This window comes from Larimichthys crocea, chromosome XXII, assembly GCF_000972845.2.
Source record: "Larimichthys crocea isolate SSNF chromosome XXII, L_crocea_2.0, whole genome shotgun sequence".
NCBI classification, from domain to species: domain Eukaryota; kingdom Metazoa; phylum Chordata; class Actinopteri; family Sciaenidae; genus Larimichthys; species Larimichthys crocea.
The window spans coordinates 12,867,186-12,882,812 of record NC_040032.1 but is presented as its reverse complement, the minus strand read 5'-3'; the positions used below and the strand labels follow the sequence as shown (position 1 = coordinate 12,882,812).

The 15,627-nt window shown below is 45.3% G+C and overlaps 1 protein-coding gene across 1 annotated transcript in view; it reads left to right on the top strand.

Annotated features, from left to right (window-relative positions):
* auts2a (activator of transcription and developmental regulator AUTS2 a) overlaps positions 1 to 15,627 on the top strand; it is a 393,464-nt gene that overhangs the window by 288,723 nt on the left and 89,114 nt on the right. Inside the window, exon 7 of the mRNA XM_027273301.1 lies at positions 9,370 to 9,399. Coding sequence (XP_027129102.1) covers positions 9,370 to 9,399 — 30 coding nt within the window. The remainder of the gene's footprint in view (positions 1 to 9,369; positions 9,400 to 15,627) is intronic.

Below are 15,627 nucleotides of genomic sequence, written 5' to 3'. Positions count from 1 at the left end.
ACTTTGAGACACAGGAAGGGGGGCTGGACCGGTTTGAACCGTGACTGTACTGCTGTTATTGTGGGAGGCGGTGGATGTCAGATGTCTGGTCTGTGGCTTTCAGCCTGGTATCGTGCTCCACCACTTAGCATGCTAATTAATCCCAACCAAAGGGCCGCGTCAGTCACCCCACGCTCCACCAGGGACGCTCCCACTGGGCTCATCCTGCTTTAATTGAGCACGTTTTTTCAGATGCCCGCTGTCCCTGGGATTACATTAGATCCCTCTAATTCACCCAGCCTGCCACCGGGCGTGGGCAAAGTGAACGAAGGAAGAGGGGAGGGGGGAGCGATGATGAGACGAAGAGCTGGGAAATGTATAAATAAACCAAACAAACAAACAGAAAAAAAAAATCCAGACTGAGTGTTTATTAACACCCCTGGGATGAAAAAGGAGGTGAGCGCAGGAAATCATTAGCGCAGGAGAGTCAAACTAGGCTCGTTTGATCTCGCTGATGGAGGAGCGAATGTAATTTAGCGCGCTGTGAGTAATTTGTTTTAGCAGTTAGCATGGGTTCCTTTTAATTTCATTTTGCCTGGCATCAGTCTTTCAAATTAAATATTTTTTGTTTTGTACAAAGCGGAATCTTCGTGAGCCCACGAGCCCTCAAAGACCAGCCCGCAACAACAACTAATGTTTATTCATCTTCGCTTGTTTGCATGTGCGGTAGACAGAATCCTGACAGGAGTGTGTGCGGTGTCGGCTTTTATTTGACTAGTTTCCGTATAATGAGGCGACTCAGATGTACACGGGCGACAGCTAGCAAATCATAGCAGGAGAATAACAAAGTGTTTTTGTCACCGCGGCTCTAATTATTTGGAAAGACGGTGCTGAAGCGGGCTGCATCTGTTTTTGGTGTCTCACCTTATGTCCTCATTCCGCTGGAAGTTGTCGACTGTGCAATCTGTTTATGAAATCAAGACACCATTTTCAGACGCGGGTAACTAATCCGTTCCCGAATAATAACATCAAGTATTCACTGAGAATATGATATGTAAACTAAATAACCCGTCAGAGTACATTTTATCAACAACTTAAAGCTGACTGTACCTGTCACATGATTCATTTGCAGATATAATTTTCATGTTTAATTCAGCAAGAAGCACCGAGGGAGCGTCTGTGGGACATGGCGTAGTGTAAGAGCAAAAGTGTGAAGTTTATCTCTGTCTGTCAAAGTGTCACTTGATTGCTGCTCCCCACCCACGACACAGACGAGGCCTTTCCCCCCTGCACCGGGCCCAGCTCGTCTGAAGAGAGAGAGAGGTGTCTTATCAGCAGCAGGAGATGCCTGGGACATTGTTGCTCCGAAGCACCTTATCAGACCTGTGCTCACACCGTGTGGAGCCTGCACCTGCTCTTGCTGGCAGCGGAGACGTGAGATGCCCTCCCCCGGTAACAGAAAAGAAGCGGAGGCACGAGCCGGGGTCGGCCCGTTTTCACAATGAGCTTGGAAAACATGCAGCCATTGGCAGCCATTTTGGGGATACATGGGAAGCTTTTACTCAGACTTCTGGCACCCTGATATCATAATGCAGAGTTAAATACCTTTCATTTTGAGGATGCATCAGGACCAGCTCATGGAAAATCCCTTCAAATCGTAGTCTGACGTGTAGCACATTCAGTATTTATTGGAAAATAACAGAATTCCTGTCATGACAGAGGTATGTCTTGTACAAGATTGTCCAAAGCAAGAGCTGCCATTACAGACTGATAAACAACATGTGCTCTAATGTGAGGGAACTCTGTGTATCTCAGCTGTGTCCCTGGCAGAGCCTGCAGGGGTTGTTAGCATTGACAGCGCCGGTCTTTATGCATGAGACTTCCAGGCAGATTGTTGGCAGAGTTGGGCAGTTTCTCTCAGACGGGCGTCAGCTGGCTGCAAGCCTCTCAGCCTCCTCCTCCTCCTCCTCCTCCTCCTCCACCTTGCTCTCCTTCCCCATCATGGCAGACCCAGAGAAAGAGCTTTATGGAGCCCTATAATGATACGTGGCAAATGTGCAGCACTGGGGTGATTGTTAACGGCGGCAGCTGCGCAGATAGCCTGGATGATGGAAAATCAGTGGGACCTCATTTTGGTTTGCCAGTATGAATATTAATGGCTCGTTTCCAGGCCATGGCTAATGATGAGGAAAATTCCCTAATAAAAACTTGATGTGATGGGCAACGACCCGCGGGGTCACTGGAGACAGTCAAAGTTAATAGTGTGCCATCAGGTGTGAGGAGTTAAGTGATTAGAGGCACAGAACCTAATCCTGATGTTTTTCTCCCCCCTCAGCTCTGAGTCAGTGTGAAGGGAGGGAGGGAGGGAAGGATGTGGGAGGTGAGGGGAGCAGATGAGGTTTATATCTCATGACAACAGTGGGTTGCAGCCCATTGTTAAGCACACATCCATGTAAATGTAAGCCATGAATGTTACAAATGGCACTAGAGGTGGCAGATGGAGATTATTTTCTATATAATTTCTCCTTTTGTGAGCAACATTATCACATTTCACAAGGGATTACTTCTTGCTTTGTTGTTGTCGTTTGATACAATACGGCATAAGACGTGATTTCAGTATGAATGCAATGTTTTTCTGATATCTTACATGGGAATATAAACTCGATTTTTCTTTTTTTTCATTGAACAAAAGAAGACAATCTTTTTTCGAAAGTTCCAGTCGAAATAATGAAGAAGCATTCAGTGCCAGCTTGTGGTATCTTAAAGTTTTCAACAGTTCAGCTGATACCAAAAAGTATTGAGGGCCCAATACCAAACTTCTACTAGAGGTAAGAACAGGGCAAACATGCCTGTTTCCTTCCTTCCTTCCTCTTGTTTAGAAAATCCAATTGTATCGCAATTTGTCCATACAGGAAATTCTGGAAGAACATTCCACAAATAGCCCTAAATTGATTGTTTATGTGTGTGTTAGGATGCCAAATGGCATCAGTGTTAATGTCTAGCATGTGGGGATTCTTAAAATATCCACACTAAATGGACTCATCGCTCAGGGGAGTCACCGTAACGGCACAAACATTACAACTTGATGTATGCAATTATCTCAAAATCCTTCTATTAATCTTTGATTAATCGAGCATCTGCTTTGTGCCTCAGCCCCCACGTTGGCTTCTGGAGTACAGAGCACAGAGTTGAGGGTGAGGCAAGGTGTGTGTTTGTGGGTGTGTGTGCGCCCACACTGCAGCTGTGTCTTCTGTTCAGTTCTATCAGATAATCAGTAAATGCTTCCCACCCCCAGGCGTCTGTAGCTGGGAGAAAAAAACATTGAGATGATTCTGGAAGGAGAGATACTAAACGTGGTGTTTGTGTAACAAATGGATTTTTAAGGAAGCACAGTGCTACACCTTCCCTTCTACCCTGGTCTTTGTCAGGTGTGTGTGTGTGTATCGGGTGGGTGGATGGAACTGATCAACAGGGAGGTTTACCCTGCGGCAACATCTGTTTCTGCAAGGCATCACTTCAGCACTATGCTGCCACATCTCCGGTTGAATGTCCTGTCATGTCTTCAGTTAAATGTCCTACCTTCCTCCACACTCAGACGAGTGAAAGTAGCATTACATACATACTCATATGCCTTCTGAACATACTGTATTATGTCCATAAATGTGCGTCTTCATTTCAGACAGTGCCCCCTTGTCACTTCTCAACTCGCAGACATCGCAGATCCAACTTTTATAATGTAAATCATTAGAGATTTATCACTATGGAATTATTAATAGAAGTCAGGTTTGGAAAATCCTCTCAAATATTCTGTTGGTAAGTTTGGACACAGTCCAGTGAAGTAAAATATAAAGAGAATGTACTCCAGAGTTTTGAAACCAGAGGTCACAGACTATAAAGTTCTTATTATTTTATGGAAGGCTTAATTTTTCTCCTCCATCATCCTTCCTTTAGCTTCACTGTCCCGCTGACTGGAATCCAGAGTTTGCGGTTAAAATTGAATATCTTCTGGATAAAGTTTACATTTGAAGGGAAATTGCATTCAGATGTTGGCCCCGCTGCATTTGGCCAGCGCTGCACATGTGGATCAGACCTGGCTATATTAGTCCAGACAGAAGTCTGGTCCTCCCCTGATGAAACATTCTTGGCTGCTGAAAGAGGCTTTTGCCTTACGTGACTATATAGACTGTCTCTAACACTCAAGCTGTGCTGTTTTCTTTTCCTTGCGATTTTTTTTTTTAGGTCTTCTCTTTTCTGCTATACTTTTATATGACAGTTCGACATCAAGCAGATGCTGTGGAAATTATATATTCCATGTCATCGCCACGGAACCATGCTTATTTTAATGATCTGTCCCAGTCAGGCATGTCATGTTAAATTTCCTTCCACTCGCTGAACTTTAAGGTGTGTTTACTAAACTGTCTTCTGTGGATACCTTTTCATGAAATGTGTGACTGCCGGGCTTCTTTCTAATGTAAAGTAATCCCCGAGTTTCTTTGAGGTTCGGTCCAGTGTGAAGTCACTTGAACACAGAGTACATTTGGGTGTGTGTTTGGCACTGTTTTTTAAGGTTCATCACGAGTGTGAATCAGTCTCTTGTGCAGGAGTGTCTACGGAAAAGTAACTTTTAAACAGACGGTCTATCCATGGCAGATCATCATTAATAACATCAGTCACCGCAGGTGAGGGAGCTGCATGAAGCCGGCGGTCGAGCACAGCGGATGTACTCGTACAGTTCACCGAGCTGGACCACATCTGTATCTCCAGTCAGCACAATGTTTCAACCTTTACTAACGTTGCCAACCTTAAAATTATTTCCACTCTTCTACATTTCATGTAGCCAAGTCAGTTTCCTTTTTTAATTTCGGTGCTATAAGAAACTAATTTGTGAGCGTATTGTGACAGGGCCTGCTGCTCTAGCTTTGTATGCCAGAGCAGGTGCTGTGTAGCAAACCCCGAGCTCATCAGTCTCCTCCTGCCCGGCTCTATTTGTTGTTCCTCAATTCACAGTGGCGGGACTGGCAGACTGTGTAATGTGTGGGTGAGAAAGAGAGAGGGATACAGGAGGTGTGAGTGGGGGATTTGAGAATAGGCATGGCACAGATCCCCATTTCACCATTCTGGTCTTCCTCTATTCCCCATGAATAATGTGGCACAGCCCCTACCCAGCGGTAGGCCAGGCATGCCGCCATATCAAGCTGTGGTGGCGAGCGAGGCGTCCAGCTTGGCGAGTCTGGGCTGAGGCACATTCTAGCCCCGCAACCCTCCCCCCCACCCCCTCTGCATATCCCCAACCTGCAGAGAGGAGCACTGGGCTCCAAGATGGCAATCAAGGCTTGATTTGCCAACACATTTCCAATGATTAAAATGTAATTAGCACAAGCGAGCACCTCCTCCCCAGCTAATTTCCACGCACGCTGTGACAGGCAGGCGGTCGGCGGCACCCAGGCCCCAGCAGCAGATGGAGGGAGGATGCAGTGGAAGGGGAGAAAACCATTTTGCCATGTGACTGTTTGCATCAGAAAACCATCAGGACACGCAGCTATATCAGGAAGGATCTGTTAGGAGGAGGGAATGAGGAGCCCTTGACGATAGCACATCAAATTGGCACTGTCAGAGCTGACCCTGGCAATGGCAGCCATCCTTCATGCTGTCTCTCCAGCTCCCAGGCATGCAGGCTGGTTGGCTTCTTCCCTCGGCTTTAACCCCTTCAGCCATCCTGCAGGACAACCTGGCTCAGGCTGATAAACAGACAGCATCCTCCGTGCAGCGGGGTGCTTTAATGAAGCCCATATCAACCATAATTAATTCTGAGGTCGTGGATAGCAACCAGCATAACCCGAGGCTAATGTCACTCATGGGAGCGACAGTACGCATCCATCACAGGTGCAGACTTAAGAAGATGCCATTTAAGAAAATATTAGAATAGAGACAACTTGTAACATCGGTGAATCCGTAATCATGATAAGCCTGTTCAACACATTCGTTTGCCTTTTAGAAATATCCTTTACGCATGTCATTTTTTTTCTTGATTGGCTTAACATCTGTTAGTATTTGCGGACCAGTGGATTTCCAGAAGGTTATGTTGGAAAAAGGGGAACATGGCATACTTTCTTTGCACGGATTCCTCGTGTGATGTGGTTACCTCTTTAGTGCAGACATTTTTCTGCGGGTAGCTCTGGCAAGAAGGCTTTTTTTCGCTGCTACGGACGATAGCATAGCTGCATCATTTCGCATTCAGCCCATGGCTCCTTATGGTGTTCCTCTTGTATCGGGGGCCTGTATTACTCTCAGCTGGAGAGGATTTAGGACAAGAATAATTTACTCCTTATTTCAGACCAATATAAACAAAAGGCTCGATGTTTGGACAGAGCGTAGGGAAATTTGTAAGAGCACTCAGCCAACAGAGAGGCCCGGGTGAGAGCAGAGGGGCAATCAGAAGTGCTCCGGATACAGGCCAACATCAACAGCTCTTAGAGCTGAAGCTAATGTTTGACATTCCTGTGTTACTTAAACTTAACACTGGGGTCTAGCTGTACAGTATAATGCTGGCCCTGTATAAATAGCAGCGGGTTTGGTAGAGTATCACTTTTCTTTGTCAGCCCCCTCCCAGGGCTAATGGTTTCCTTATTGCACATGTCTGTTGCTCTAAATAAGACCCATTTCCTACCTCAGCCTGTCAAAGAACGAGCTCCACTGATCTCAATAGCACCATTGTTGTGTTTTTTTTTCTTTCCTCTGTATAATATATTCATTCTAGTCGGTGATTTTAAACCCCTGACATATGTCTTTTCATTAGACACGGCCTCCCAGGATTGGTGGTAAGTGTTTCTGACATTACAGTTAACCATAGCTTTGCAGATTTATTCACACTCACCCGTCAGTAGCAATAACTGCATTTTTGAGCTCATGCTTACCTCCTAAAACAATACCATACCTCAGTTATTAAGGATGAGGTCTACCAATCATTTATGACGTTTCCAACTACCAAGTGCAAAGCCGAGACTTTCTAGCTTTCCGTCTCTGTTTCTAATGTAAGTGAGTCAGTAAGTGGAAATACAAGGAGCCCAAATAATTCCACATATGCAGGGATTCGTCTTCTCCGCCTCGGGTTGCTTTATGCATGAGGCAACGCATTAGTTCACTATGATCACTTATCAGTGAGTGACAGCTCTGACTTGTTTGTATGCCTGAGATGTTTTTTTTTTTTTTATCTTTTAGAGATATTATTATGTGTTACTTTTTGCTGTGTACTCGAGCAGCTACTTTTGAGGCAGCTTTGGCGTCTGTGCTGTAAGGACGATCAAATTGTCTGCCCTTACCTGTCAGGCCTGATCTCAGAATTTTTTTTACTTTTGCTCATTATAAAGGTATTTCCATTTTATTAAGTCTTCCTTTTTTCTTTTTCTTTTTTTCCACCCTTTGTCGCTCTGAGAAATTTGCATACCTCTATTCCAAGAGGGGGGAAAAAAAAATAATGACAGCAATTTCTTTTCTTTTCTCTCCCCCACTAGCCGTGTGAGTGCTTCGTTTAGTGGCACCTGCGAAAGCGACAGGCGCGGGGATGAGAAGTGAAAGAGAGCAGTTGATTAAATCATCATCAAGTCGCAGCACAGAAAGTCAATTCTGCTTGCCGTCTACAATGATATCCTTTTATCTTAAAGTAATGAGCTATGGCACTTTTGCATCGGGTAATACGATGAGTTCCATTAGCATGTTCCATTTGCTTCACAAGCAAGGGCAAGTCATTCCAGCCGGCTTCTATCTTGGCAATCAAAGCAATTGGCTGCACAGCCAGGGAACGGGAGGGGAGGGGGGGGCAAAAAAAAAATAATGGCACATGAGAAAGAAAGGCTAGAAGTGTTTTTCTATGGATCACAACACAGTGGAAAAACTAAAATGATGTCCATTATTTGAACCCCTTGCATGCCTCTGTTCCCGGGTGTGTAGTGTGCACAGGCAGAGAAGCAGCTAATGAGTGTTTGCTCGCATTACTGTTGTCACATTCTGAGAGGCCTGAAATACACAGAAGCAGTTAAGATGGCTAATACCGGTCATCAGATCTTGTCGGCTGCTGCTGCTGCTGCTGCTGCATTAGTCAGTTGTGTGTGGGAGGCTGCAAGAGAGAGCGATACATGGCCGACACGCCTATTTATTCAAACGCTAGAATAGACGTGCAAAAATGCACACGGTTTGCACCTTTTTTTGTATTACGCAGACGTTCACGTGTAATCAGAATCTACACTCGTCTTGCATTACCCTTATTTATTCTTCCAGACAGTCTATGGGGCTGCTGGCTCTCTGCACACTGTATTAAAACCGGGGGGGGGTGGAATGTTGTGGGTGGTGGAGAAAGAGAGTGAGAGAGAAATGGAGAGCAGGGAAACGTCTGAGGAGTGTTTGCCCAGTGCGTTTATTGCCTCTGCATAATTTATGCTGCTGGAGCTGACCATCATGGCAGTGTGCCGCGGGCGGCCCCTGGGGCCGTGTGGGACAGGCCTGTAAATTGGATGCTATGCTCCTGCTGAGCTCGCAAGGCCCCTTTTTACCGTCCAGCCTCAGAAACAGAGCAGCTACGAGCCCAGCCAGCTACCTTTGAGCTCTGCAGGGCCCCAGATCAGCAAAAAACAAGAGATGGAAGCAGAAAAAAAAGGGGGGAGAGGAAGAAAAAACGGCAGGGCTTTCTGTCGCTCACTCCCCGGGCTGTCAATCATTTCACCCCCTTCCTTCACTCCCTCCATACTTTAATCGACACCCGCCAACCCCTCCCCGCTTACACACACACTCACTGTGCCAACCCCTGCCTGTATTCCCCCCCAGTGCCTTCTTCATTACCGACTCCAGTGCTTCTCTGCACCTCAGCCATATGCACGACGTTGAGGGCCGCCAGTCACCCAGCATCACACTAATTAGTTGATAAAGAATTAAGTGGACCTTGAAATTGAAATTGGAAAGAAAAAATGAAATCTAACCACTTTTTCCTCCCTCCATTACAAAGTTCCCTTGCTCGTCTTGTCATTTCTCCCTCCCAGCCTCGAGCAGGAACGCACATCATGGAATTATAATTCTAGTGGCGTTTAGTGTTTTGAGATTCCGGCTCCGTCTGAATTTCACATAGGTTTCAATGTTAACAAGGGCTCATGAGAAATTTGCTTTGTTTCACATTCCAGTGCTTGTGTCAGCTAATGAAGTGATCTGATGATATTCAAGCACCGAATATGAGTATATGATAAGTTTGTCATTATGTAGCTGATAGGATATGCCATTTGCAAAGGTAAATTACATTATGGCACTCGCAGGTATTGAAATTGAATACAATCGAAGCAGTTATAAAACAAGGACGAAGACATATTATTCCACATTTTCAGCTCTGCTTTTCTTCTTTCTTTGCAGTGTGACACAGAGAGTGACCAGGATGACAAGGTAAGCCTGCCATTCCCTGTGATTTTCCACATACTACTAAAAGTGCTCGGATCATTTCTGGGCGCCCTTTATGGCGTTTTAATAAGATTCAAATATTAGACTTTCTTAAAGGCTGAGAATTTAATGTAATTAGAATTAAACATCCTGTTAATAACTATGGGAAAGCCTTAATTATCTGCACATTAATTATAAATGACTTAATGATGTGCAAAATCTAAATCGAACTGTTCTGGGTTTTTAGGATTTAGATGACTTTTAAATGAGGCCGCTGTGACAGCCAGGGTTGAGAGTGCAAGATTTCTTTTGCCTGAAGCCTTGCACTGACTGGCATGTCCACAGTGTGACGCGCATGTGTCTGTATATACCTCTGTCACCATACCCCTTCCTATTTCTGGGTCTACATATATATTTGCCATTTTCGAGAGCTACTCTTTTGCTAATTAAAAGTAACACACATACATCAAATTAAGTATTCATTGCTTTCCCGCTCCTATAATCTCAATCAACACCTCCGAGTGTCAAGATGTTGAGATGGTGTGATCCTATATTTAATAAGATTTAATAACGCTTTCTTTCTTTGTTTGTTTCAACTTATCAGGGAAACACATTCGATCACCAAACAAGTGTCAAATTGGTTTTGTAAGGCTATCCAAGGTTTGGCCTGATGGTGGCGATATGGAAAAGATCATGGAAACATGAAATTCAAGAGGTTTTATTGTAGTCTGGCGTACAATCTGCACAGGAAACGTGTCTGCATGAGTAATGGAGCAGGAAATACAGTACAGTCCACTGATTTGAAAGTTGAAAGTTTGCGCTGGATGGTGGCGCTTGAGGGAAGGTTATAATGTCACCTAGATTGCTAGTTCTTGTCATCTTGAGACTGTAAAAACAGATTCAGAAAAAGAGTATCAGAGACACAAAATGACACACAGATGGAGAGTTAAAGAGTGTGCGAACACTAGAAATCGTCACAAAAGGATTAAGAAGGTTGACAAGATAAAGACAGCTGGTAAACACGTTAAAACATTACATGTACATGCAAATACAGATGGTGGTTATGAGACGTCGCATGCGCCGTCATAGATGTCTGCGACAACGCTATTTAATATTACCAGTTAATATTAATATCTGAATTTCTCAAATTACATACCAATGGATATTGATAAAATATGTGTATGAAACATCATTGTATACTATTGTATACTATATTGATTGATGGTCTTATTGTGCTTTTTAATAATGGTTGCCCCAGTTCTCAAAGAAAAGCTTAGAAATCACAACATCCAAAGTGTTTGCAAGAATCTACGTGTTTGTTTTCAGCCTCAGCGCTGCTCCACTTTTCACAGGTATTCACAGTTTGAGCCGAGCGCACCTCAAAGATTCCAAGAGCAGCCATATTATCCGACGACATCTAACCAGAGATCTGGATCCACTCTAATGATTCAGTAATACCATTTGCTTGTGGTGTTTAGACTGTGCGGCAAATTGAGTCATTACTCAGTGTTGTCGATTTAAATTGCTCCTGTCTCTGTGGCAATTCCTTTTTGTTTCAGGAAGAGAGAGCGAGCATGGTAAGCTGTAATCCCCCCAGTGACTGTATTAATTCACCCTGGCTCACGTTACGCTCCTGATGAACAGCGCCAACTACACCTTCCTGTCATTGATTAATTGTGTGTTAAAGTAACAGAGGAGTGAATTAGTAAATAGCGGACCCCTATGACAGGGAGTTGACTCATGTGTTCTTCCTCAATGCGAGGGAGTAATTGGAGCTCCCACTCAACACTTTTACCCCCCCCTCCTCAGTCCACGTCACCTATATGCTACTATCTGCTCCTGCCAGGCGCCGGGCGTACTACGCCCACTGCCGCTGTTGTCATTTGCATTCTGTGGGTAACGCAGTCGACTTTACAACACGGCGGCGGAGAAGGACGCGGGAGAGCAGAGTCGTTTTAATGGGTCAAATGTATTCAGATGAGGACAAACGTGGCTTATTTAGTTTCCCTTCAAAAGCAGGAAATGGAAAAAGTGTTCCCAGGAGAAATCATGTTCTGCCCGCTGTAGAAGGCCTCTGCCGTGTCGGCGGGAGCTGCCAGACTCTGATAAGAGACAGCTATTCGCATCTCAGAGTTATGTGTGCGCGCAATCTGGCTCGTGTGTTTGTGTGTGTGTGTGTGTGTGTGAGAGAGAGTGTGTATCTGCATGTGTTGGAAACTGTCAGAGCATTTGCTCATTATAAAGTGACCTGTAGGATGGTTCTTCTCCAACATGACATGTTAATGGCATAGTGGGAGACAGGTAGGAGGCAGGCTCGCTGCAGTCACTCGTCACACAACACTGGTGTTATTAGCTCTATATGTGTTATCATTAGCTTCTCTGCTAAGGTCCCCATTACCACCTTTCTGCCTCTCTCTCTCTCTCTCTCGCTCTTGCTGCCAGTATCAAGAAGTCAAGTGAGAGCTCAATAAGACAGTAAAGGTTAATACTTTAGCTTTACAGGTCTCAAACATTTCTTTTTTTAAATGTGACAGAAATACCTCTGCATGTATGCCCAGAATTTGATAATTAATATCGTTGATTATGCATCTCCATGCAAAAACCTGCTGCAGTAAGTCACTTGTGCCTCACTATTTACAGCTCATTTTCACTCATATTATGTTGCAAGTGTAAAATGGGATGATGGGCCGCCTTTTCATCCTATACTGCTCGGTGGGTTTCATGTGGTCTCTAAATTGGCAGTGGAATGCGAGCAAAAAAATCGCACGCCGACGGGCCAGAAACCTCCGCTCAAAGCTTTGGCTGGTGGGGATGTCCGCGTTTGTCTGCCGCTTTCATGTGGCTTGGCACATATTCCACTCCTAAAACACAGTCAGTCAGCAGAATGTGCTCTCGCACTCCTCCTCCAGTCCTCACTCGACCCTTTTTTTTGGTGGGTCTAGGCGGGATCAGGTGGTCATTTTTATTAGGTCGAGGCAGCACTGGCCTTGTTCGTTCGGAGCAGCTTGTTCCCGGTTTGCGATTCTCCGCTTTACTGGCAGGAAAGCATGCTGAAAAAGAGCTCCATAGCCTTAGGTGTCTTCCATGTGCATCCGCCAAAGCACCAATAACAATGCTTGTTTCATGGTGTAGTTAACACCAACAGGTTTTCCGCCATCTGAGACCTTTTTAGGGGTGTTACGAAACACCCCCCTTAGCCTCAACGTGTGTGTATACCAAAGCTCTGGAAAAAGCGACACACGTATATCAAAATACTTTTTTTTACGGATGTAAATGCACACGCTCTTTTTTTTATTTTTATTTTTTTTTTATGTATCCACTGAAACATCCACTCAACATAATCTTTTTTGATTAGACCCTAACAGCGGCAAATTTCTCCACCTTGTCTTAGCGGTCGTTGTTATATTGTGCTCAGGCACTCAGTCTGTCTGGACTTTCTAATGCTTAAGTGATTTTTGCTAGTAAGTGGCACCTTAAAAGTGCCAGTCAAACATTTTAATATGAATATCCGCCGGTGCTCAAGTGCTCTTTGCAGCTTAACTGTTCATCAGTCGAGTTACTTAGGCCTTTTGTGAAGACAATGACTCCACGCGACTTTATCACTTTTTTTATTTCTCTTTCCCTTGACTCTAGGCTTTTTTTAAATCTTATATAAAGGGCCACACCTTTCCTAAGTGTTATTTACTCGCTCTATCAGCAGCCACAAGCTGTAAATGCCATTTTGAAAATGCTTTGCGTCTTATTAATGGCCATGCAACAGAGTGCTGTAATTTGCTGTGCGTTGCTCTTATTGGAGGCGAGGGATCTAAGTGGGTGCTTTAGAGCAGCCGAGAGAACCTGTTTGTCCTTGACATAAAATAAAGATCTGGACTGGTAATATATTTGCTGTTTCTCTTCCTTTATTGTTTTGCTGTGTTTGCCCTCAGGCAATTACAGCAGAAGACTCGAGTTTCTCAATCACTCGGCAGCACTGTACATAAAACCATTTTATATCCTCCCCCTACACCCTCTCCCCCCGCTCCGAACCCTCCCTCTTTCCACCGCAGTGGGAAGGATGAGTAATAAAAAGGAGAGAGCAACTTGTCAGCGTTAAAAGATTATGTGTTTTGCCCCCTCCAAAGGAAGAGAGTAGTGTTTACAGGCTTGAGTGGGTGCTCGCTAGGCCGAGGCTGAGGCTGATTGCACTAGAGTACCCTGTCAGCCAGTGATTTGTCATGTACTTTATCATCCTTGTCACTCTGCAGAGCGTTGTCATAGGTAACGTTCCCGCCTGCACCCTCCCCCCTCTGTGCTTTGTACCCAGTCAGTGTAGGAAATTTGTATTTACTTTGGGGGAGTGTAATTTGTTCCTCATGGATAATATGACCCTTAGCGGAGCCGGATCACGGGTTAGTTGAAGTGATATTTTCCGGTAATGGTAGTCGTACATCATGGCTGTCAGGCCGGGTTAGGAGGCGAGCACATTACAGCTCCATTTTAGCACTGCAGGCATCTGGGATTATTTTCCATAACCAAGTATGACATGACCGCTCTGCGGAGTGCATTAAATTTTTACTAGCTTTTTTCCCTCCCCCGGCAACTTCTGTGGCTTTTCCCCCGGTCTGGGTCTCGAGGCTGCCACAGTGATGGATACCCCCAGAGTCCCAGTAGCCCTGGCCAAGGTTAGCGGGTGTCACAGACCTACACCGCTCCCCTCCATCCAATAACCGGCAAATCCCTGCTCCCTCTGAGGCGCGTGCACACAGGCCCACGGCTCACCACCGCAGCCAACCCCGAGCCTTCATTCGCCTGCACACACACAGATACAAAGAAAAGGAACAAGCATGTTCCCTTTTTAGATGTCGTTTAATAAGTTAATATAGTAAATTTTGTCCCGTCATGCTGTTTTTAACAAAGAAGTGGAGACAAACAGATTGATAGACGGACATTTGGACACAAAACCGTCCCACCTTCACTCACATGGATAGTGATCGTCTTCGCACATGGCCGTACTCGTGACGGCAAACAGCGTGGCGCTCCGGAGCTGTTGATTGCTTTCCTTTTCTTTTCTATTCTTCCCTGCTCTTCTCTTTCCTCCCCCATTTTGATTCCTCTCTCCTTGGCAGCAAGGTCAGCAGTGTAAATGCCACCTCTTGCCATTGACAAATGGTTGCCCCCCTGTCTGATAATCAGTAGGGTCTCAGAGGTGGACGAGCAGGCGGAGCTCATTAGGGCGCCACAGATGAGAAATTAATGTGGAGATTCCAGGCCTGGCAGAGAGTCACGCTGATGGGCCCTGGGTGGGGAAGGAGGGAGGAGGAGGAGGAGGAGGGGGTGGAAGGAGCCTTGTATGGCTCTTTCTTAATGTAGGGTGATGATGGATGGATGACAGGTCAGCAGGCAGCAACACTCCCTAGACAGTCCCACAATAACAAACGTACACCACACACACGGGCTGTCTCCCCCTGTAACCTCCCTTCTCCTTCCCCTCTCCCAACCTCCCTTGTAATGCAGCTCATCCCGCCCTTCCACCCAGCAATACAGTAATGACACTGCAGGGTGTAAAGCCACAGGAGGGTCAGAGGGATACATTAACCCCCCCCCCTCCTGACTGATACACTGGTAATTGAATGGAAGAGGCCTAATTGACACAGATTTCCACATCCCCCCTTTTTTCCTCTGAAATGAGATGGTGACACAAGGTGAAAGTGTCAGTCTGTCAATGTGCTTCACAGGTTATTTATATTGCCTGCCAACAGATTGCATCTTGTTTTTTTTTTCTTAATTTACACTTGTTACTGGGAACGTGCCCTTGCGTGTTATACTGCGGACGTGATTTGTTTTTCACGGGCTCGTTTTGACAATTTTAGATGAAATCCGCTGGACCTTCCTCACCTGTTTCGTTGAATGTAACGCCATCTGAATAAAGTTTGACGAATATTAAAGCACAAAAAGCCACCAAGTAGTGTTACATCAGCGAAAAGACTTGAGGAGCTGTGGTGAGAGTCTGCTGAGAGTCAGCAGGCTGGCTTGCCTCTGGGGCTTTGACCCTCCTCCATCCTCCTCTCGCATTTACTGTGACCCATTTACAGTAGCTAGCTCCAGAGCTTGCACCCCCCCACCGCCCCTCTTCATTGTCCTAGCAGGTAAATCCTCATTCTGTCAAAGCACATCTCCACGTGTTAACACTCACAGCCTCAGACGTGGACAATAACCAACATGTCATTATGTTGCATTTGTACCATCGCTTGTGCA